This window comes from Nicotiana sylvestris, chromosome 7 (assembly GCF_000393655.2).
Source record: "Nicotiana sylvestris chromosome 7, ASM39365v2, whole genome shotgun sequence".
Classification (NCBI taxonomy): domain Eukaryota; kingdom Viridiplantae; phylum Streptophyta; class Magnoliopsida; order Solanales; family Solanaceae; genus Nicotiana; species Nicotiana sylvestris.
Window position 1 is genome coordinate 73,951,549 of NC_091063.1, and position 22,132 is coordinate 73,973,680.

The 22,132-nt window shown below is 39.6% G+C and overlaps 1 protein-coding gene across 1 annotated transcript; it reads left to right on the top strand.

The window, feature by feature from the left end:
• The first annotated feature begins 3,098 nt into the window (after positions 1-3,098).
• LOC104220840 (uncharacterized) lies at positions 3,099-3,968 on the top strand. The gene has a single exon (XM_070151767.1). It carries the CDS (start codon positions 3,099-3,101, stop codon positions 3,966-3,968), a length of 870 nt encoding a protein of 289 aa, XP_070007868.1.
• Positions 3,969-22,132: the final 18,164 nt, after the last annotated feature.

Sequence of the window (22,132 nt, forward strand, 5' to 3'; positions counted from 1 at the left end):
GAAACTATTACTTAGTGGGAAAGAAAACGTGGAAACCGTCCCTTAGTGGGAGAAGGAAACCTAACAGGTTTTGAAAACGGTTTTGACCTAAAACGCAGCTATATATATGGATATAAGGGCTAGACATTTTTGACAGGATTCTGACTGCGGTTTCTACTAGAATTTTGCTCACCCAAAATTCTCCATTTTCGGTTATTGTTTGGGTAACACAGTAGAAGACTGTGGAAATCTGCTGGTGTGTTTTCAACTGAGGAACTGGAGAACGACATAGATTTGTTGTGTTTACGCTTCAAGAGGTAATCCTAAAATCTCCATACGCGTTAGTTGTTTAGATTACACGTGAATAAGATTCTGTTATTGCTTCCGCTGTGGTATATATTCCTACAATTGGTATCAGAGCCTACTCACGTCTAATTAAATAATTAGGATAAACCATAAGGATTAATATCATGTTCTATATGCAAGTTTTGAATTACATGCAAAGTTTGTTTTTTCTGAAAACCTGCACTATTTTTTGGTGTGATTATCTGTTATGGATTGTGTTGATTATTCTGAAAACTTGATGTATCCTTTTAATATTGGTGATGTTGAGTTAGAATAATCTGAAAGTTGAATTTTATCATGTAAAACGGAAAAACAAGTTTTGCCGAATTAGGGTAGAAAATCGGAGGTCAAAAAGGTGACGGACTCCGATTGACCTGAAACTTGGCATGTCCATGCGAAACGGCCCAGTGAGCAATACACATGAATTTCATGACTGAAGTTGTTTTTTGGGCTTTCGGGGTCGTTTAGATGGTGTTTTTGCTGTTTTTCTAAAATTCTAAAAAAAAATTAGTTGTTTTTAATTCCAGTAATTATGGGGATCAATTCCCTTGGTCCCCGGTCTTAAAAAATTAGTGATATAATGTTTTTACACGTTGACGTAGGTCTTCTTCCATATCGGATAAAAATATTATGAATAATCACTATGTTATACTAGTCATTGATTATTTGTATTTACTCTCCATCTGAGTATGCATGTTGGTTCAATGGGACTAATATATGTTGAATGTTGATATTCACTTGGCTTAAATTAACAGTTTACTCTCCATCTGAGTATGACATGTTTAAGTTTATGGAGTGAAAATCTGTCATTATATATGTATATTGCAAGAATAGCTTCTTTCCCATCGAAATTTGTTGTTCAAGGTGCATAGATTGTATATATATAATGTGTTTTGAATTTTAATGTTCATAATACAAACTGATTTGATCTATTTAAATATTTAATGTCTCCCAGATTAACAATGACTGCTTTTAATCCCCTTACTGCCATTCTTACCCAAAACAAACTTGAGGGTCCAAATTATGTTGATTGGAAACGAAATTTGGATATTGTTCTAATTGCTGAAGAGTACAAATTTGTGCTCGATGAGGTGTGTCCAGAAAAACCTGGAGATGATGCCACAGATGATGAACAGAAGGCTTACCAGAAATGGATTAAGGCTGATGAGATGGCGCGGTGTTACATTTTGGCATCCATGTCGAATGTTCTGCAACATCAGCATTAGTCGATGGAGTCTGCTTATGACATTCTGGAAAATCTCAAAGAAATGTTCGAAGATCAGAATCGTGCGGCTAAGCAGACTGCCATGAAAGCCCTTCTGAATAACAAAATGGTTGAAGGTTCATCGGTCAGGGACCATGTTCTGAAGATGATGAGTCTTCTGAATGAACTGGAGGTCCTTGGAACTAACATTGATAACGACACGCAGGTTGAAATGATCCTGCAGACTTTGCCTGACAGTTTTCAGCAATTTCGCCTGAATTATAACATGAACAAAATGGATTTGTCCCTTGCGAAATTGTTGAATGAGCTGCAGTCGGCGGAGACTATTATCAAGTCCCAAGCTCCTCCCGTGGCATTGAATTTTGAGGCAGGTTCTTCTTCTAAGCCGAGAGGCGGGCAGAAAAAGAAAAAGGCTCAAAAACCCTCTGTTGGTGGCGCGACTGCTGGTGTGAAAAAGGCTAAGGGCAAGTGTTATCACTGCAAGCAGCCCGGGCATCATAAGAAGCAGTGTCCAACTTATCTGGCCAAGCTGAAAAATAAACCAGGTGATTTACATCTACTTGTCGTTGAAACATTTTTAGCGGCTGTTTCTACCATGTCATGGTGTGTAGATTCGGGAGCCACTAATCATATCTGCACTTATTTGCAGGGGTTTCAGGTAACGCAGCGGCTAAGTAAAGGAGAAATCAATGTTTATCAAACAGACGGTTCAGCAGCCCCAGCTTTAGCATTAGGAAATATTAGTATTTCGTTTGGTAGTGGTAGAGTTTTAGCTTTAAAAGACACATTATATGTACTTTCCGTTAGAAGGAATTTAATTTCGGTTTCTAGCGCTATGAGAGATGGTTATGATTTTAATTGTCATGACGTTGATAAATGTGTTATTACTCATAATAAGCGTTATCTCTCTTCGGCTACATTGATTAATGGTCTTTTTGTTGTTGACTCTATTCCTAAACCGTTACCACCTAAAGAACTGAATAATGTTGATTTACCAAGCAAGAGAAAACGTTCTTCTGAATTGAGTGAAACATATTTATGGCACTTGCGTTTGGGTCATATAAATCTGAACAGAATTTTCAGGTTGGTCAAGGATGGACCTTTAAGTTCATTGAAAGTGGAGGCACTACCAACTTGTGAATCTTGTTTAGAAGGAAAAATGACAAAACGAAATTTCCCCTCAAAAAGAAATCGGGCAAGTGATAAATTAGAGTTAATTCATTCTGATTTGTGTGGTCCAATGAATGTCCAAGCAAGAGGTGGTTTTGAGTATTTTGTGACTTTCACAGATGATTACTCAAAATATGGATATATTTATTTGTTGTGTTGAAAGTCTAAATGTTTTTGAAAAGTTCAAAGAATTCAAGACTGAGACTGAAAAGCGACATAATAAACATATCAAGACACTACGATCTGATCGTGGTGGGGAGTACCTCTCTACGGACTTCATTGGTTATTTACTAGAATGTGGAATTACATCTCACTTATCTGCACTTGGAACTCCACAACAAAATGGTGTAGCTGAAGAAGAAATAGGACTCTTATGGAAATGGTTAGATCAATGATGAGTTATTCCGATTTGCCTTCGTCTTTTTGGGGACATGCCTTAGAAACGGCGAATTATGTTCTGAACTTAGTTCCTTCAAAGTCAGTACCCTTGACCCCTACAGAATTGTGGACTGGGCGCAAGCCTAGTCTGCGGCATATTCGAGTTTGGGGTTGTCCGGCACATGTGCTAAAGGGGAAAACGGATAAATTGGAGGCAAGAACGGATGTATGCGTGTTTATAGGTTATCCAAAAGGGACGAAAGGTGGTTTATTCTATTGTCCTAAAGAGAAAAAGGTAATTGTTAGCACAAATGCCAAGTTTCTAGAAGAGGACTATTTGATGAACCATGTTCCTAGAAGTAAACTTGTTTTACAGGAACTTAGCGAAGGAATGGAAACTCAGTCATCTGAAAATCAAAACGACCATATCCAAACCCCGGAAGTCGATTTTGACATACCATTGCACTTTAATAGTGGGAGAAATGTCAATAGACTTAATGTCCGACAACAACAAGTGCCCGCAGTCATACTACCACAAAGTAGTGGGAGTCATGTTGAGCAGACTATACAACAGGAAGAAGTCGTTGATATCCCTGTGGATAGCATGGAGACTCATGTTTCTGATGATGTTGTGGTTCAACCACAAAATCAAAGTGATGTAGTTGCAACTGATGTAGTGCATAGTCGTAGTGGAAGAGAAATAAGACAGCCAGTTCGTTATACGCTCTTGGGAGAATCATATGATCAGATCCCTGAGGAGCCTACCTCCGAACATGTCAATTACGACCAAGCACAACATGATAAGGATGCCGATAAGTGGGTTGCTGCTATGAAATCAGAGATGGAGTCTATGTACTCTAATCAGGTCTAGGATCTTGTAGAACCAACTGATGGGGTTAAACCCATTGGATGCAAATGGATCTATAAGAAAAAGAGAGGTGTAGACGGAAAAGTACAAACTTTTAAAGCAAGGCTTGTAGCGAAAGGGTTTACTCAGAAAGAAGGGATTGACTATGAGGAAACCTTCTCGCCGGTAGCCATGCTTAAGTCTATAAGGATTCTCTTATCCATTGCTGCTCATTATGATTATGAGATTTGGCAAATGGATGTCAAGACAGCTTTCCTTAATGGAAGTCTTGATGAGTGCATCTATATGATGCAACCAGACGGTTTTATGGAAAGTGGCAAAGAGCACATGTTGTGTAAGCTTAAAAGGTCCATTTATGGACTAAAACAGGCATCTAGGGCATGGAACACTTGTTTTGATAAGGCGATTAAAACTTTTGGTTTTGATCAGTGTCTTAACGAATCTTGTGTATACAAAAAGTGGGATGGGGACAAAGTGGCATTTTTGATCTTATATGTAGATGACATACTGCTCATAGGAAATAATGTGGGCATGTTGAATTCAGTTAAGCAGTGGTTGTCCACACATTTTGATATGAAAGATTTGGGAGAAGCGGCTCATATCCTTGGGATCAAACTCTTGCGAGATCGCAAGAAAAGGATATTAGGCTTGTCCCAAGGTCTTTATATTGATACAATACTCTCCAGGTTTAGCATGCATGATTCCAAGAAAGGATTCCTTCCTTTCAGACATGGAATTTCTCTATCTAAAGATCAGTCTCCTAAGACTGATGAAGAGATAGAAAAGATGAAGGCGGTCCCTTATGCATCAGCTGTGGGGAGCCTCATGTATGCTATGTTATGCACTAGGCCTGATATCTGCTTTGCCGTTGGCGTTGTTAGCAGATTTCAGTCTAATCCTGGGAAAGAGCATTGGACGGCGGTTAAACATATAATCAAGTACCTGAAAAGGACTAGGGATTACATGTTGATCTATCATTCGGATGACCTGGTACCTATTGGGTATACTGATTCGGATTTTCAATCAGACAGAGATTCTAGAAAGTCTACCTCAGGTAATGTGTTTACTCTTGGAGGTGGAGCCATAAGTTGGAGGAGTATCAAGCAAACTTGTGTTGCTGATTCCACTATGGAAGCCGAATATGTGGCAGCCTCTGAGGCAGCCAAAGAGGCAGTTTGGCTCGGTAACTTCCTGAGAGAGTTGGGTGTGGTTCCTTCGATTCAAGCGCCAATTACGCTTTACTGTAATAATAGTGGTGCGGTTGCAAATTCAAAGGAGCCACGAAGCCATAAGAGGGCAAAGCACATAGAGCATAAATATCATTTCATTCGTGATATAGTGCCGAGAGGGGATGTAATGGTCACCAAGATTGCGTTAGAGAACAACTTGGCAGATCCGTTTACTAAGAGCTTACCACAGAAGACTTTTGATAAGCATGTAGAAGGAATGTGTGTCAAAATTGTAGATGCATGGTTATTAGTCTAAGTGGGAGATTGTTAGAATATACTATAAGCCATGCGTATTGTTATAGTATTCTTTATGAATAATTATTTATTTACTTGTTTAAATTCAATAAAGTTTCATTTTAAATAGATCATGTGTTTGTGCGTCCATTGCTTACATAGTAGATGATTTAGTGTATAGAGTTTAGCTTATACACAGAAGATTAAATCATCGGTTCTTGTAAGACATAAAAGTTAATGTTCACAATCTAATGGTGGAATTGAACAAATCATCGGAATGATTGTAGCACAAGATTAAATATAATTTATCTTGATTATGAGAATGGTTTAATTCCAACTTCTTGTGCTAGTACATTTTGTATGTATTGAACGGATCAAGTAGAGATGAGTATTTTATACTGACTTTATAAAATAATTTCTCTAGTCCATTTAATGTACTTATACTCTTAATCCTGATATAATTATTATTAGCTGTGTATGTCACTTGTTGTTTTGATTTATTAAAAGGCGAGATTCTTTCGCGAGTCAATAAGCCTGGTAAATTGGATAACAATGATATACATTGGCGAAGTAATAATTAGTTGATGGAATCCATGTCTCGATTTTGAGATTGATGATACTCCTTTATGAAAGCTTATAAGTTTTCATGTGTAAACCCGGCCGGTGGATTTTGTATCCGACACATGAAATAAGTTAAGTGTAAGTCTAAAGGAAGTAATCAATAAATTAAATAGTCAGTAATTTAATTTGATTGATTAGTATCTGAATCTTAACATGGGGAGTTAAATAAGGTTTTATGGAAGAATTTCGAAATTGAACTAAGGAGTGCAATTACGAATTTTTAGTGGAATAATTCGTAATTTATTATGATGGAAATTAATTTCAGAATTTCGAAATTAATATCATAATAGGAAGCCTTGTTAATTAAATTCTGTGGTCCTTACTGTGCCTAAATAATAGAAAATAGTGGAAACTGTTACTTAGTGGGAAAGAAAACGTGGAAACCGTTCCTTAGTGGGAGAAGGAAACCTAACAGGTTTTGAAAACGGTTTTGACCTAAAACGCAGCTATATATATGGATATAAGGGCTGGACGTTTTTGACAGGATTCTGACTGCAGTTTCTACTAGAATTTTGCCCATCCAAAATTCTCCATTTTCGGTTATTGTTTGGGTAACACAGTAGAAGACTGTGGACATCTGCTGGTGTGTTTTCAACTGAGGAACTGGAGAACGACATAGATTTGTTGTGTTTACTCTTCAAGAGGTAATCCTAAAATCTCCATACGTGCTAGTTGTTTAGATTACACGTGAATAAGATTCTGTTATTGCTTCCGCTGTGGTATATATTCCTACATATATTACTATGATATTGTAATATCAAAAATATAAATGTTACGTACTATATTTCCTAAGATTTGCATATAATGTAATGGAAGAAAACGGTTAAAATTACAATAGAATAGCTTGACCATAATTTGAAAGCTAACAAAGGCAGCAAAATTTTGATATTAAAATGAATAAATAATTGAGCTCTTAATTAACTAATTAGAGAAAATATTCAATTCAATTCTTTTTCAACTTCATCATATAAGTAAATTTAATTTTTAAGCTGACAAATAACTTTTGAAAGAAAATTTGATAAGTGTACTTCGTGTTCAAATAATCTAATTTAAAAGGAGATAAAGAAATATATCATATTTGTATCAAGCATATATATGCTAATTAATCCAAAAATAAAAAAGACAATGCATATGAGCATTTATGTAGCACATAATTTCTTCTTTTATGCTTGCTAAATAGGATTAATATTTATTATTTTTAGAATCCTACATTTTTTTCCTGTAATATTTTTAATAACTCATAAATATTAGTTAATATGAATTTGAAATATTTAAAAGTTTATGTACTATGGAATGAAATCTGATTCTCTTACAAAGCTACATCAGCATTCAGTCCACCCATTATTTTCTTGAATTGTTTAGGCAACTTCCGTTCCTTTATTCCCTCTCTTTCTTCTATTTGGACCTTTACTGATTATGACCATACATATTATTATTCCCAACCCAATGTCTATCTAATATAACGTTCTGACAGTAGAAATAGATTCTCAGGTACCGGTTCACCACATTAATTACAGCCCCTTTTAAAACTGTGTCAATTATTATATTTGTTGAATGATTACAGGTTTCTACTTGATGCTACAGATTGCACTTCTATGACAGATCAAGAAATCATGTTTGGGCTTGAAATGGATACACTATTTTGAACATTTCCTCATTTTCATGCTTTTATGATCTACTTTTCGTAAAGACCTCTACGGGACTATTTCGAATCGATTAGTCCCAGTTTGTAATAATCCTAGTTAATTATCTTCTTTCAATAAAATCTGCATCTTATCCAGCAAAACAAAATTCCCACATCGAATACTTTAACCGATGGTTTGGTTCACTTATAACTAGTTATGCGAAAACTATAAAACAATAATCATTTATGTGATATAATAAAGATATTATTATATTATGAATTATGAATTATTTATTAAGAATGATATTTTTATTTTATATTATAATCCTCGCATTAATACACGTATTCTTAGTTTAGTTTATAATCTATCTTGCATGAAATAAGTATATAAACTCCAGCATTACTAAATACATGTATATATTATGTAATGCACCAACCAAATGTTGTATTAATTTTGCAGTGGCTTTTTTAATTTATATGAGACCAACTAAATGTTAAGAAAAATAATAGTTGAAAAACGAAATTGCAGAAGGCTTGAGGCGTGAGAACGACTTTTCTTAAAGAAGATATTACCCGTATACAAATTGGGGAAATACAAATAATTTTTTTCAGGTTACAACAAGCCAGGAATATACTTGCAAATTTTTCTATGTCCACTTTGTTGGAAGAACTTCTATTTATAGAGCAACCATCGGACCTTTTCAAAAGATGTGTTCTTTCATAAACAGACACATATGTTTATTCAAATAAATTTAAAAATTTAAATTTTAAATAAAATAGATTTAATTGTAGAAATAAATAAAATATAAATTATTTATTTTAGATCCGACTCGGCCCAAGTCCCAAGCCAGTCCAAGTCCAAGTCTTTGATATTAATATATAATATATAACATATATGTATTTGCACATATATTAGAGTATGTGTTCTAAATCAAATACATAAAAGGACAAGGACTTAAAAGGCACCAAAAGTGGCCTTTCACCACCGATCCCACATGTTTTCCAACTTATAACAAACTATCTGTGACGATCCGGCCAATAGTCTCATGAGTTACCGCTCTATCTCCCCCATTTCTGCTTCTTTATGCTTCGTTATCCGTGTTTTATGTGATCGGGTTGATCAGTTTGAGTTCGGAGAGGATTTGGTAAGAAACGAGACACTTAGTCTCTTTTAAGAAGGTTTAAGTTGGAAAAGTCAATCGGATGTTGACTTATGTGTTAGAGAGATCGGATGTGAGTTCCGATGGTTCGATTAGTTTCGGGAGGTGATTTATGACTTAGGAGCGTAATCGGAATTGGTTTTGGAGGTTCAGAGTAGAAGTAGGCTTGAATTGGAGAAGTTGATATTTTGGCGATTTCTAGTTGATAGGTGAGATTTTGGTATGAGGGTCGGAATGAAATTTCGAGGGTTGCAGTAGCTTCGTTGTGTCATTTGGGATGTGTGTGCAAAATTTCGGTCATTCGGACGTGGTTTGGTTGGGTTTTTTATCGAAAGCGTATTTCGGAAGATTTTCGAAACTTAGGCTTGAATCCGATGTGATTTGGTAGATTTGATGTTGTTTGAGGTGATTTGATGATTGAAACAAGTTTGAATAAGGTATTGAGTCATGTTTGTGTTTTTGGTCGAGGTCCCGGGAGCCTCGGGGTGATTTCGGATGGTTAACAGGAAGATTTGGGACTTGAGAGATTTTAGAAAATTGCTGCTTCTAGTGTTTTTGCACCTGCGATTTGGGGACCGCAGGTGCGGTGCCGCACGTGCGAGGGAGGAGGCCGCAGATGCAAAAGTTGTTTTGGCGAGCAGTTTCCGTAGAAGCGGTCAAGGTAGTCGCATCTACGAAGCCGCAGATGCGGAATTTCTATCGCAGATGCGATTCTGGCTATTAAGTGAAGGACCGCAAAAGCGGTTGTTTTGACCACATATGCGGGACTGCAGAAGCGGGTTTTGGACCGCAGATGCGGAAAGGCCTGGGCAGAAGGTATATATTTCATCCTTCGCGATTTTTGAAGGGTTTAACCATTTTTGAACTCGGAATTGGAAGCTTTGGGCGATTTTGAGGAGAGAAATCAAAGAGACTTCGTTGAGGTAAGGATTTTGGACCTAAAACACACTTCTATGGTAATATTTTATGGATTGGGACTGAAATTTAAGGAATTAAAGGACTAAAAATGGAGGTTTAGGGCTTGAGTTTAAGAGGGCTTAAATTGAGGATTTGAGGGGTCATTTGAACTCCGATTCTTGTGTTTTTTATATGTATGAACTCGTGGGGAGACGATAAATCTAATGATGTAAAAATTTCTGAGTTTTGAGAAGTGGGACAGGGGCTCGGGTTTTGCTAATTTCGGGTTTTTGATATTTTTTGATTGTTTTCGCTTGGGCTTTGTTCTCTTAGCATATTATGACGTATTCGTTCTGATTTTGGATAGATTCGATGCATGTGGAGGCCGATTCAATGAGCAAAGGCGTCGCGAGCTAGAGAGTTAGCCGGTTTGAGGTGAGTAATGATTGTAAATGTTGTCCTGAGGGTTTGAAACCCCGGATTTGCACATCGTAGTACTATATTGAGGTGAGATACGCGCTTGATGATGAGCGTGGGGTCGTATACTATTGGGGATTGTGACTTGGTCCATCCCGATTGATGATTTTACCGCGTATTTGATTGTAAACTATGTGTTGTCATTATTATTTGGGCTGAATACCATATTTGGGCCTAGTGCCAACTATTTGAACCCTTCGGGGCAATTTATTGATATTTCCTCACTATTTTGACTTGTTACTTGAACTCAGTCATGATTTTTTCCCACTGTTTTTACTATTCAGCCATTCTTTCTCAGTTTTTAAGACTTAAATGATATTTTAAATGATGTTTGGGCTGAAAACATTGATTTACTATTGCCCGAGGGGCTTGTGATGATTTTTGGACTAAGTAAGGCCGAGGGCCTATATTGTAAGGAACATTGATACTGATATGAGGCCGAGGGACTGAGATACATATATTCACCATGAGGTGGCTTGATTGATATGAGGTCGAGGGTCTAGATTTGATGCCACAAGATGACTTAATATTGCGCTTGGGCCATAAGGAGCCCCTCCGGAGTCTGCACACCCCCAGTGAGCGCGGGTACCCATTGTGATGTGAGATTGAGCCCGAGGGGCGGAAATTGTTGATACTGTGCCCGAGGGGCGAACTTCTATGTGCTTACTTTATCTTAATTGTCTGTCAATTACCTGTTTATTTGTTGTAGAAGTATTCTATTCTACTTTTCATTGGTTTACTACTTACAAATTACTTATTTGACTGCTTCATTATAGAATACCTTGTGTATACATGTTTTCTTATTTTCCGTCATTATTTATATTTAATACTTACTGGATCGGAGTACTCACATTACTCCCTGCACCTTGCGTGCAGATCCAGGTGCCCCAGAGGTTGAGTGAGAGCTTTTCAGTCGTTCAACATTTGCCGGGGATTTCAAGGTAGCTGCATGGCGTCTGAAGCCTTGATTTCTCCCTTCAATTTTGTTACTTTTCCGCATTCCTAGACTATCTCTGTAGTAGGTTGTTCAGACTTGTATTAGAGGCTCTAGACTTGCGACACCAGATCAGTGTGGACTGTGTTGTTTTTATGTCTTGTTGACTTCCGCATATCTAACTTGTTGTTTTACACACTTATTATGATAATTGGTAATTGAACCGTGTTAGCAAATAATTTATTAAGAATAAAAATGGGTTGTGGTTTGATAGTTGGTCCGACTTGCCTAGTAATGTGATATGCGCCATCACGACCGGTATTTGGGGTCGTGATAAGTTGGTATCAGAGCCTAGGTTACATAGGTCTCGCGAGTCAGGAGCCGATTTAGTAGAGTCTCGCGGATCGGTACGGAGACGTCTGTATTTACCCTCGAGAGGCTGTGGAACCTTTAGGAAAAACTTCATATTCTTGAAACTCTTGTCGTGCGAACTTGTTGATCCGAGTACTAAACTTCTGTTATTCTATTCTCTCACAGATGGTGAGGACACGAGCTACCGGACGGGGTGGACAACCACCAGTGCCACCAGCGGAGGCCACCAGAGGTCGTGGATACAGTCGTGGTCGTGGTAGAGGCAAAGCAGCAAGGGCAGCACCTGTAGACCCACCAGCTGTCTTAGCTCAGGATCAGGCTCCAGCTATGGATGCTCCAGAAGCACCAGTTCAAGCACCAGCTGTGCCCATCGTGATTCCGGATCTTCAGGAGGCCTTGGCACAGATCTTATCAGTTTGCACAAGACTGGCTCAGGCAGTTTCAGCCATTACAGCAGCAACTACTTCACAGGTCGGGGGAGGCAATCAGACCCCCACTGCTTGCACACCTGAGCAGGTAGTGCAGCGACTTCAGACGTTGGGGGCACCTTCAGCCCAGCCGGTTGCACCAGCTCAGGAGTTTGTAGTACCAGTTATGCCGAATGATAGGCAACGTCAACTTGAGAGGTTTGGTAGACTCCAGCCTCTGACATTCAGCGAAGCAGAGGGCGAGGATGCCCAGGGCTTCTTGGATAAGTGCTAGCGGATGCTTCGTACAGTAGGGATTCTTGAGTCTAGCGGTGTGGCATTTACCACCTTTCAGTTTTCGAGGGCTGCCTTCACTTGGTGGGAGGATTTTGAGAGGCATAAGCCTGTTGGTGCAGCACCCCTTACTTGGTAGCAGTTCTCCGTTCTCTTCCTGGAGAAGTATGTGTCGTCGTCTCGCAGAGAGGAGCTACGTAGACAGTTTGAGTGGCTGCGTCAGAGGGAGATTACCGTGTCCCAGTATGAGAGGAGGTTTTCTGAGTTGGCTCGCTATGCCATCTGGTTGGTTCCGATGGATTGAGAGAGGATCAGGAGATTTGTTGATGGCCTTACTTACCAGCTCCATATTCTTATGACTAGAGAGAGGGTGACGGGTACCACCTTCGAGGAGGTGGTTGATATCGCTCGTGAGATTGAGTCGGTCCGCCATCAGGAGCGAGAGGAGAGGGAGGTCAAGAGGCCTTGAGGATCTGGTAGCTCTAGTGGTGCTCCTTCAAGGGGACAATTTTAGTATGGTAGAGGCCGTTCTATCAGGCTTGCTCAGTCAGTCCGCCCAGAGTATCGCGGGGCATCTTTAGGTCGTGGTTATCATGGGACCCAGCAGGGTCAGTCATCACTCAGCGCCCTTCCAGCCCAGAGTTCATCTCATGCTCCATCGGTTCAGGGTTCTTCTATGTCGAGTGCATCTGCTAGTCACTCCAGTGTGAGGGGTTCCCTTCAGTCCCCTTCTCCAGTACTTGGGAGTTGTTATGAGTATGGCGAGATGGGCCACATGTGGAGGCAGTGTCCTCATCGGGTTGCTAGTTCATCTTAGTAGAGGGGTCAGCCCTCGACCTCTGCTCCAGTTACTTCATCACTCGTCCAACCAGCTAGGGGTGGAGGTCAGGCAGCCAAGGGTCGCCCCAGAGGGGGAGGTCGATCAGGTGGTGGCCCGTCTAGTTTCTATGCTATCCTAGGCAGGACATATACTATTGCTTCAGATGCTATCATTATAGGTATTGTTTTAGTATGCCACAGAGATACCTCTGTATTATTTGATCTCGGTTCCACCTTTTCTTATGTGTCCTCGTATTTTGCTCATTATTTGGGTATGCCCCAGGAGTTTCTTGCCTTACCTGTTTATGTATTTACCCTGGTGGGCGATACTGTTGTTGTAGATCGTGTGTACCGGTCATGTGTGGTGACTATTGGGGGTCTGGAGACCCGAGTGGATCTATTGCTATTGAGCATGGTGGATTTTGATGTCATTTTGGACATGGAATGGTTATCTCTGTGTCGTGCTATTCTGGACTGTCATGCTAAGACAATCACTTTGGCTATACTGGGTGTGCCGCGGATCGAGTGGCGTGGTGTGACTGATTACATTCCTAGTAGAGTGATCTCTTTCTTGAAGGCCCAGCGTATAGTTGGGAAGGGTTGTCTTTCGTATCTAGCGTTTGTGAGGGATGTCAGAGCTGAGACTCACAGTCTTGATTCTGTCCCAATTGTGAGGGATTTTCCCGATGTTTTGCAGACCTGCCGAGCATGCCACCGGACAGGGATATTGATTTTGGTATTGACCTAGTGTCGGGCACTCAGCCGATTTCTATTCCGTCATATCGTATGGCACCAGCGGAGTTGAAGGAATTGAGGGAACAACTTCAGGAACTCCTAAATAAGGAGTTTATTCGGCCTAGTGTGTCACCTTGGGGGTGTCGGTTCTGTTTGTGAAGAAGAAGGATGGCACAATGAGAATGTGCATTGATTATAGGCAATTGAACAAGGTAACAATTAAGAACAAGTATCCTTTGCCTCGTATTGATGATTTATTTGACCAGCTTCAGGGAGCGAGAGTGTTCTCCAAGATTGATCTCCGTTCGGGTTATCACCAGTTGAAGATCAGAGATTCGGATATTCTTACGATAGCCTTCAGGACCAGTTATGGTCATTATGAGTTCCTTGTGATGTCTTTCGGGCTAACCAATGCCCCAGCAGCGTTCATGCATCTGATGAACAGTGTGTTTCGGCCTTATCTTGATTCGTTTGTGATCGTCTTTATTGATGATATTCTGGTGTACTCGCGTAGTCAGGAGGAGCACGCGGAGCATTTGACAGTTGTGTTGCAGAGATTGAGGGAGGAGAAGCTTTATGCAAAGTTCTCCAAGTGTGAGTTTTGGCTTAGTTCGGTGGCTTTCTTGGGGCACGTGGTGTCCAGCGATGGTATTCAGGTTGATCCGAAGAAGATAGAGGAGGTTCAGAGTTGGCTAGACCATCCTCAGCCACAAAGATTTGTAGTTTTCTTGGTTTGGCAGGCTATTATTGCCGGCTTGTTCAGGGATTCTCATCCATCGCATCGCCCTTGATCAAGTTAACTCAGAAGGGTGTTTTATTTGTATGGTCGGACGACTGTGAGGAGGGCTTTCAGAAGCTCAAGACAGCTTTGACCATAGCTCTAGTATTGGTTTTGCCATTAGCTTCAGGTTCATATACCGTGTATTATGATGCTTCGAGAGTTGGGATTGGTTTTGTATTGATATAGGAGAGTAGAGTTATTTCTTATGCTTCTTGTCTGTTGAAGCCCCATGAGAAGAACTACCGCGTTCATGATTTGGAGTTGGCTGTCATAATTCATGCATTGAAGATTTGGAGGCATTACTTGTATGGCGTATCTTGTGAGGTGTTTACTGATCATTGTAGTCTTCAGCATTTGTTCAAACAAAAGGATCTTAATTTGAGGCAGTGAAGATGGTTGGAGTTGCTTAAGGATTATGATATCTCTATATTGTACCATCCGGGAAAGGCCAATGTAGTGACCGATGCTTTGAGCCGAAAGGCGGTGAGTATGGGGAGTTTGGCATATATTCCAGTTGGGGAGAGACCTCTTGCAGTTGATGTTCAGGTTTTGGCCAATCGGTTTGTGAGGTTAGATATTTTGGAGCACAGTCGGGCGTTGGCTTGTGTGGTTTCTCGGTCTTCCTTATATGATCGCATCAAAGAGTGCCAGTATGATGATTCGCATTTGCTTGTCCTTAGGGACAGAGTTCAACATGATGATGCTAGAGATGTGACCATCAGTGATGATGGGGTGTTGAGGATGCAGGGCCGGATTTGTGTGCCCAATGTGGATGGGCTTCGGGAGTTGATTTTGGAGAAGGCCCATAGCTCGCGGTATTCCATCCATCCGAGTGCCGCAAAGATGTATCAAGATTTGAGGCAGCACTATTGGTGGAGAAGAATGAAGAAAGATATTGTGGGATTTATAGCTCGGTGTCTCAATTGTCAGCAGGTGAAATATGAGCATCAGAGACCGGGTGGCTTGCTTCAGCAAATGGTTATTCCTGAATGGAAGTGGGAGGGGATCACTATGGACTTTGTTGTTGGACTCCCACGGACTTTGAAGAAGTTCGATGTTATTTGGGTGATTGTGGATCGGCTGACAAATTCTGTACACTTCATTCCTGTGTGTACTACCTATTCTTCAGAGCGGTTGGCAGGGATTTATATCTGGGAGATTGTTCGGTTGCATGGTGTTCCGGTTTCCATCATTTCAGATAGAGGTACTTAGTTTACTTCGTAGTTTTGGAGAGCCGCGCAGAGAGAGTTGGGTACTCAGGTGGAGTTGAGCATAACTTTTCATCCTCAGACGGACGGGTAGTCCGAGCGTACTATTCAGATATTGGAGGACATGTTGCGTGCTTGTGTAATCGATTTCGGAGGATCATGGGATGAGTTTCTACCGCTTTCAGAGTTTGCCTACAATAACAGTTACCAGTCGAGTATTCAGATGGCTCCATATGAGGCTTTGTATGGGAGGCAGTGTAGATCTCCAGTTGGTTGGTTCAAGCCCGGTGAGGTTAGGCTATTGGGGACTGATTTGGTACAGGATGCTTTGGACAAAGTGAAGGTGATTCAGGAGAGGCTTCGTACAGCGCAGTCGAGGTAAAAGAGTTATGCTGATAGGAAAGTTCGAGATGTGTCCTACATGGTTGGCGAGAAAGTTCTATTGAAGGTTTCCCCCATTAAGGGTGTTATGAGATTTGGGAAGAAAGGGAAATTGAGTCCTCGGTTCATTGGGCCTTTTGAGGTGCTTCGGAGGATTGGGGAGGTGGCTTATGACCTTGCTTTGCCACCCAGGTTGTCGAGTGTGCATCCGGCATTTCATGTTTCTATGCTTCGGAAGTATATTGGGGATCTGTCTTATGTTTTGGAGTTCAACACGGTTCAGTTGGATGATGATTTGACCTTTGATGTGGAGTCAGTAGCTATTTTGGGTCATCAGGTTTGGAAGTTGAGGTCAAAGGATATAGCTTCAGTGAAAGTGCAGCGGAGAGGTCGGCCAGTGGAGGAGGCTACTTGGGAGACCGAGCAAGAGATGCGGAGCAGATATCCTCACATATTTGAGACTTCAGGTATGTTTCTTGACTCGTTTGAGGACGAACATTTATTTAAGTTGGGGAGGATGTGACGACCCGGCCAGTCGTCTCATGAGTTACCGCTCTATTTCCCCCATTTTTGCTTCTTTATGCTTCGTTATCCGTATTTTATATGATCGGGTTGATCAGTTTGAGTTCGGAGAGGATTTGGTAAGAAATGAGACACTTAGTCTCTTCTAAGAAGGTTTAAGTTGAAAAAGTCAACTGGATGTTGACTTATGTGTTAGAGAGCTCGAATGTGAGTTCCGATTGTTCGGTTAGTTTCGGGAGGTGATTTATGACTTAGGAGCGTAATCGGAATTGGTTTTGGAGGTTCAGAGTAGAATTAGGCTTGAATTGGCGAAGTTGATATTTTGGCGATTTCTGGTTGATAGGTGAGATTTTGGTATGAGGGTCGGAATGAAATTTTGAGGGTTGCAGTAGCTTCGTTGTGTCATTTGGGATGTGTGTGCAAAATTTCAGGTCACTCGAACGTGGTTTGGTTGGGTTTTTTATCGAAAGCGTATTTCGGAAGATTTTAGAAACTTAGGCTTGAATCCGATGTGATTTAGTAGATTTGATGTCATTTGAGGTGATTTGATAATTGGAACAAGTTTGAATAAGGTATTGGGTCATGTTTGTGTTTTTGGTCGAGGTCCCGGGGGCCTCGGGGTGATTTCGGATGGTTAACGGGAAGATTTGGGACTTGGGAGATTTCAGAAAATTGTTGCTTCTGGTGTTTTCGCACTTGAGGTTTGGGGACCGCAGGTGCGGTGCCGCACGTGCGAGGGAGGAGGCCGCAGATGCGAAAGTTGGTTTGGCGAGCAGTTTCCGCAGAAGTGGTCAAGGTGGCCGCATCTGCGAAGCCGCAAATGCGGAATTTCTATCACAGATGCGATTCTAGCTATTAAGTTAGAGACCGCAGAAGCGGTTGTTTTGAGCGCATATGCGGGACCGCAAAAGCGGGTTTTGGACCGCATATGCGGAAAGGCCTGGGCAGAAGGTATATATTTTATCCTTCGCGATTTTTGAAGGGTTTAACCATTTTTGAACTCGGAATTGGAAGCTTTGGGCGATTTTAAAGAGAGAAATCAAAGGGACTTCGTTGAGGTAAGAATTTTGGACCTAAAACACACTTTTATGGTAATATTTCATGGATTGAGACTAAAATTTAAGGAATTAAAGGACTAAAAATGGAGGTTTAAGGCTTGAATTTAAAAGGGCTTAAAGTGAGGATTTGAGGGATCATTTGAACTCTGATTCTTGTGTTTTTGATATATATGAACTCGTGGAGAGACGAAAAATCTAATGATGTGAAAATTTTTGAGTTTCGAGAAGTGGGCCCGGGGCTCGGATTTTGCTAATTTCGGAAGTTTTGGTATTTTTCGATTGTTTTCGCTTGGGCTTTGTTCTCTTAGCATATTATGACATATTCGTTCTGATTTTGGATAGATTCGACGTGCGTGGAGGCTGATTCGGGGGCAAAGGCATCGCAAGCTAGAGAGTTAGCTGGTTCAAGGTGAGTAATGATTGTAAATGATGTCCTCAGGGTTTGAAACCCCGGATTTGCACATCGTAGTGCTATATTGAGGTTAGACATGCGCTTGATGATGAGCGTAGGGTCGTATACTATTGGGGAATGTGACTTGGTCTGTCCCGGTTGATGATTTTATCGCGTATTTGATTGTAAACTATGTGTTGTCATCATTATTTGGGCTGAATGTCATATTTGGGCCTAGTGCCAACTATTTGAACCCTTCGGGGCTATTTATTGATATTTCCTCACTATTTTGACTTGTTACTTGAACTCGGTCATGATATTTTCCCATTGTTTTTACTATTCAGCCATTCTTTCTCAGTTTTTAAGACTTAAATGATATTTTAAATGATGTTTGGACTGAAAACACTGATTTACTATTGCCCGAGGGGCTTGTGATGATTTTTGGATTGAGTAAGGCTGAGGGCCTATATTGTGAGGAACATTGATACTGATATGAGGCCGAAGGCCTGAGATACATATATTCTCCACGAGGTGGCTTGATTGATATGAGGCCGAGGGCCTAGATTTGATGCCACGAGATGGCTTGATATTGTACTTGGGCCGTAAGGGGCCCCTCCGGAGTCTGCACACCCCCAGTGAGCACGGGTACCCATTGTGATGTGAGATTGAGCCCGAGGGGCGATCTTCTATGTGCTTACTTTATCTTAATTGTCTGTCAATTACTTGTTTATTTGTTGTAGAAGTATTCTATTCTATTTTTCATTGGTTTACTGCTTACAAATTACTTATTTGACTGCTTCATTATAGAATACCTTGTGTATACGTGTTTCCTTACTTTCATTCATTATTTATATTTATTACTCACTGGGTCGGAGTATTTACATTACTTCATGCACCTTGGTGCAGATCCAGGTGCCCCAGAGGCCGAGTGAGAGCTTTTCAGTCGTTCAGCATTTGCCGGGGATTTCGAGGTAGCTGCATGACGTCCGCAACCCTGATTTCTCCCTTCGATCTTGTTACTTTTCCGCATTCCTTGACTATCTATGTAGTAGGTTGTTCAGACTTGTATTAGAGGCTATAGACTTGCGACACCAGATCAGTGTGGGCTGTGTAGTTTTTATGTGTTGTTGATTTCCGCATATCTAACTTGCTGATTTACACACTTATTATGATAATTGATAATTAAACCGCGTTAGCAAATAATTTATTAAGAATGAAAATGGGTTGTGGTTTGATAGTTGGTCCGACTTGTCTAGTAATGTGATAGGCGCCATCATGACCGGTATTTGGGGTCGTGACACTATCCTTCACTAAATATCGTTTTATCTTACGCGAGAATTTATAGTGAAATTAATTGAACTAATATCACAAGTAAATTACCGTTTAAAGCATTCTGTGTGACATAAATTTGGCGAATAAGCTTTTCTAAAATAAACATTCAATTGTTTGTTATCAACCTTGGGATTACTATTTCTTTATACAAACAAAAATTATAATCTTTAGGAATTTCATAGTACAATACTATGTCAATATTATACTAATCTTGACGTGTTCGTTAGTCGTATCTTCTTAGTCATCAAGACGTAGCATATTGCACGAGGCCTCATAGGTCATAGCTAGGACTTTTCCTAAGTTCCTTTGCTTTTTGTCATTTTTTTTTTTGTTGAAAAAGGAAAGCTCAAGATCAACGACTTGGTCTATTTTGCTAAGTCTAGATGTCCTTATCCATTCAAAGAAAGTTTAAGATGAATCTTTGATTCGTAGATCATAAATGGGGACGAAACTCCAAAAGTCGTACCATAAACTATGTACAACTTTTTCAATCAAGACTTTGGAATATTGGAACTAAACCCAAGTTTTGCATAGTGCAAATAAGAAGTTCATAACTTGAGCCGCGGATGTTCAAATTGATTTTTACATCAAAATAAACTAAGAGGAGAATTTTGTGCATCCCCCTTAAATATTAAAAAAATTTGCTTTTCATTCTCATGGTATCTGTTAGCTCAATAATTAACCTTCAATCCTGCTTATAAATCTTCACAAATTAATGAATTATTATTAACTTTTAAATTATTTAGTAGTAATTATTTGACTCAAAAAATGTTAAAACCTTTTTGAACCAATCAATCAAAGATGAAGGGGTAAATCCTAGTTAAAGATAATTAACTCTAGATCCGAGATGAGTAATATGAATAGAAAAACATAGTCGAGTATAAATATTGGTTGTGACTATGACCAGATTTAATAGCATAAAGAAAGATGCATTAAGTAACATTAAGTGACAATAAAATATAAATAAAGGAAAAGATTCGCCCAATTTGAGTGAGACGGATCTTCTTTCATTTGATAAAGACGAATGATAGACAAATGCAAGAACTTTGGACCCTTATTGGATCCGACGAAGGTATGAGATTACAGATCCTCTAGAGAGATGTGTTTACATATTTTCTAGAGAGAGGGAGAGGGAGAGAGAAAGCCCTTTTTGGGAAGTCCTCCCCTCATATTTATAAGGAGATATCAATAGAAAATCCTAAAAAAAGGTACAATTTAGAGGGAATATTCGATAGAATATTCCTTTTGAGTATTCCAAAGCAAATTAGTTGTTTCATTACTGCCCGACCTCGGCCAATTGATGACTATCCGACCTCGGCCTTACGTTTCCGTGTGCCGAAATTCTCTGATCTAATTTTGACCCATACAGTAATCTATATATGTACTTTTATATCAAATTTTAAATATTGAACTATATTTTGCAGGTCATTACTTTTAAAAATATTTCCAATATAATATATCTTTCTTTTTATATAAAGAGACCAAAAGGATAAATCAATTGTATTTAGCTAAATATCACAAATAAAAAACTAGAGCTTATCAATAATTATGAGATCTAAAGTACTACGTAATTAATTATCTCGGCTAGGAATAAAAGTCAGCAAAAGATGGTGTTGCTTGTTTTTAGAAATCAGTCCATGCATTTGAAGCCAGATATTACATTTTTCACAAGTAAATGTAATAATGCCGATATAGTAATACGTACGTAGTACTGTTATGGTGGAGGCTTCAGGATCAGAATGGTGTGTTTATCATTTGAAAGTGACGCAACTACGCGTTATGATTATAAAATGCTAGTTATCATTTTTGATTTAGGATAGGTAATCATTACATATATATATTTGCTATAGAAAACATAAAGATCCACGTGCTTTTTTGGTTAAAACTTCATTATTATTGTGACTACGTCTGTATTAAAGTAGGAAGGGAAAAAAAAAAGCACATTCTACACGTGTGAAACGAGAAGACGGCAACTCCAATTAGCACCATGTGTTCTCACTTGTATTATTCTGGGCCCTCTTAGAATTTTAGCTCATGATTTAATATTTGCCCCAGTTTTAGGATTGTCGTTTTCATATAAGGAATTATGTCATGAAATTATATATTCCTCCAATATTTTAATTTGTCGCCCAAGTACATATTTGTGACGACCCAAAGGGGTCATCACCTGTTTTCTTATCCATTCCGAGCTTTCAAGGCCTTGAAAACCTCATCTATAGTTGCCTCGATTTGCGTGCGCAGTCGGGGCGCATAGCCGGAAGCTCAAATATGAAATTCTGTGAAAATTTGCTAAGTTTTGATATTAAAATGAATAACTTTGACTTCGGTCAACATTTTAAATAACCGGACCCGTGATTTGACGGTCCCAGGGGGTCCGTAGGAAAATATGAGATTTGGACGTATGCCCGAAATCGAATTCCGAGGTCCCAGGCCCGAGGAATGAATTTTTGAGTAAAATTGTTTTCTGAAAATATTTAAGGAAAATGGAAATGAAATTTGATTAGAAAGTGATGGTATCGGGCTCGTATTTTGGTTCCGGCACCTGGTACAGGTCTTATATATGGTTTAAGCACTTTCTGTAAAGTTTGGTTGAAAACGGACGTCGTTTGACGTGTTTCCGACTCAAAATGGAAAATTTGATGTTTTAAGAAAATTTGAAAGAATTCTTGGATTTTAAAGCTTAATTCGTGG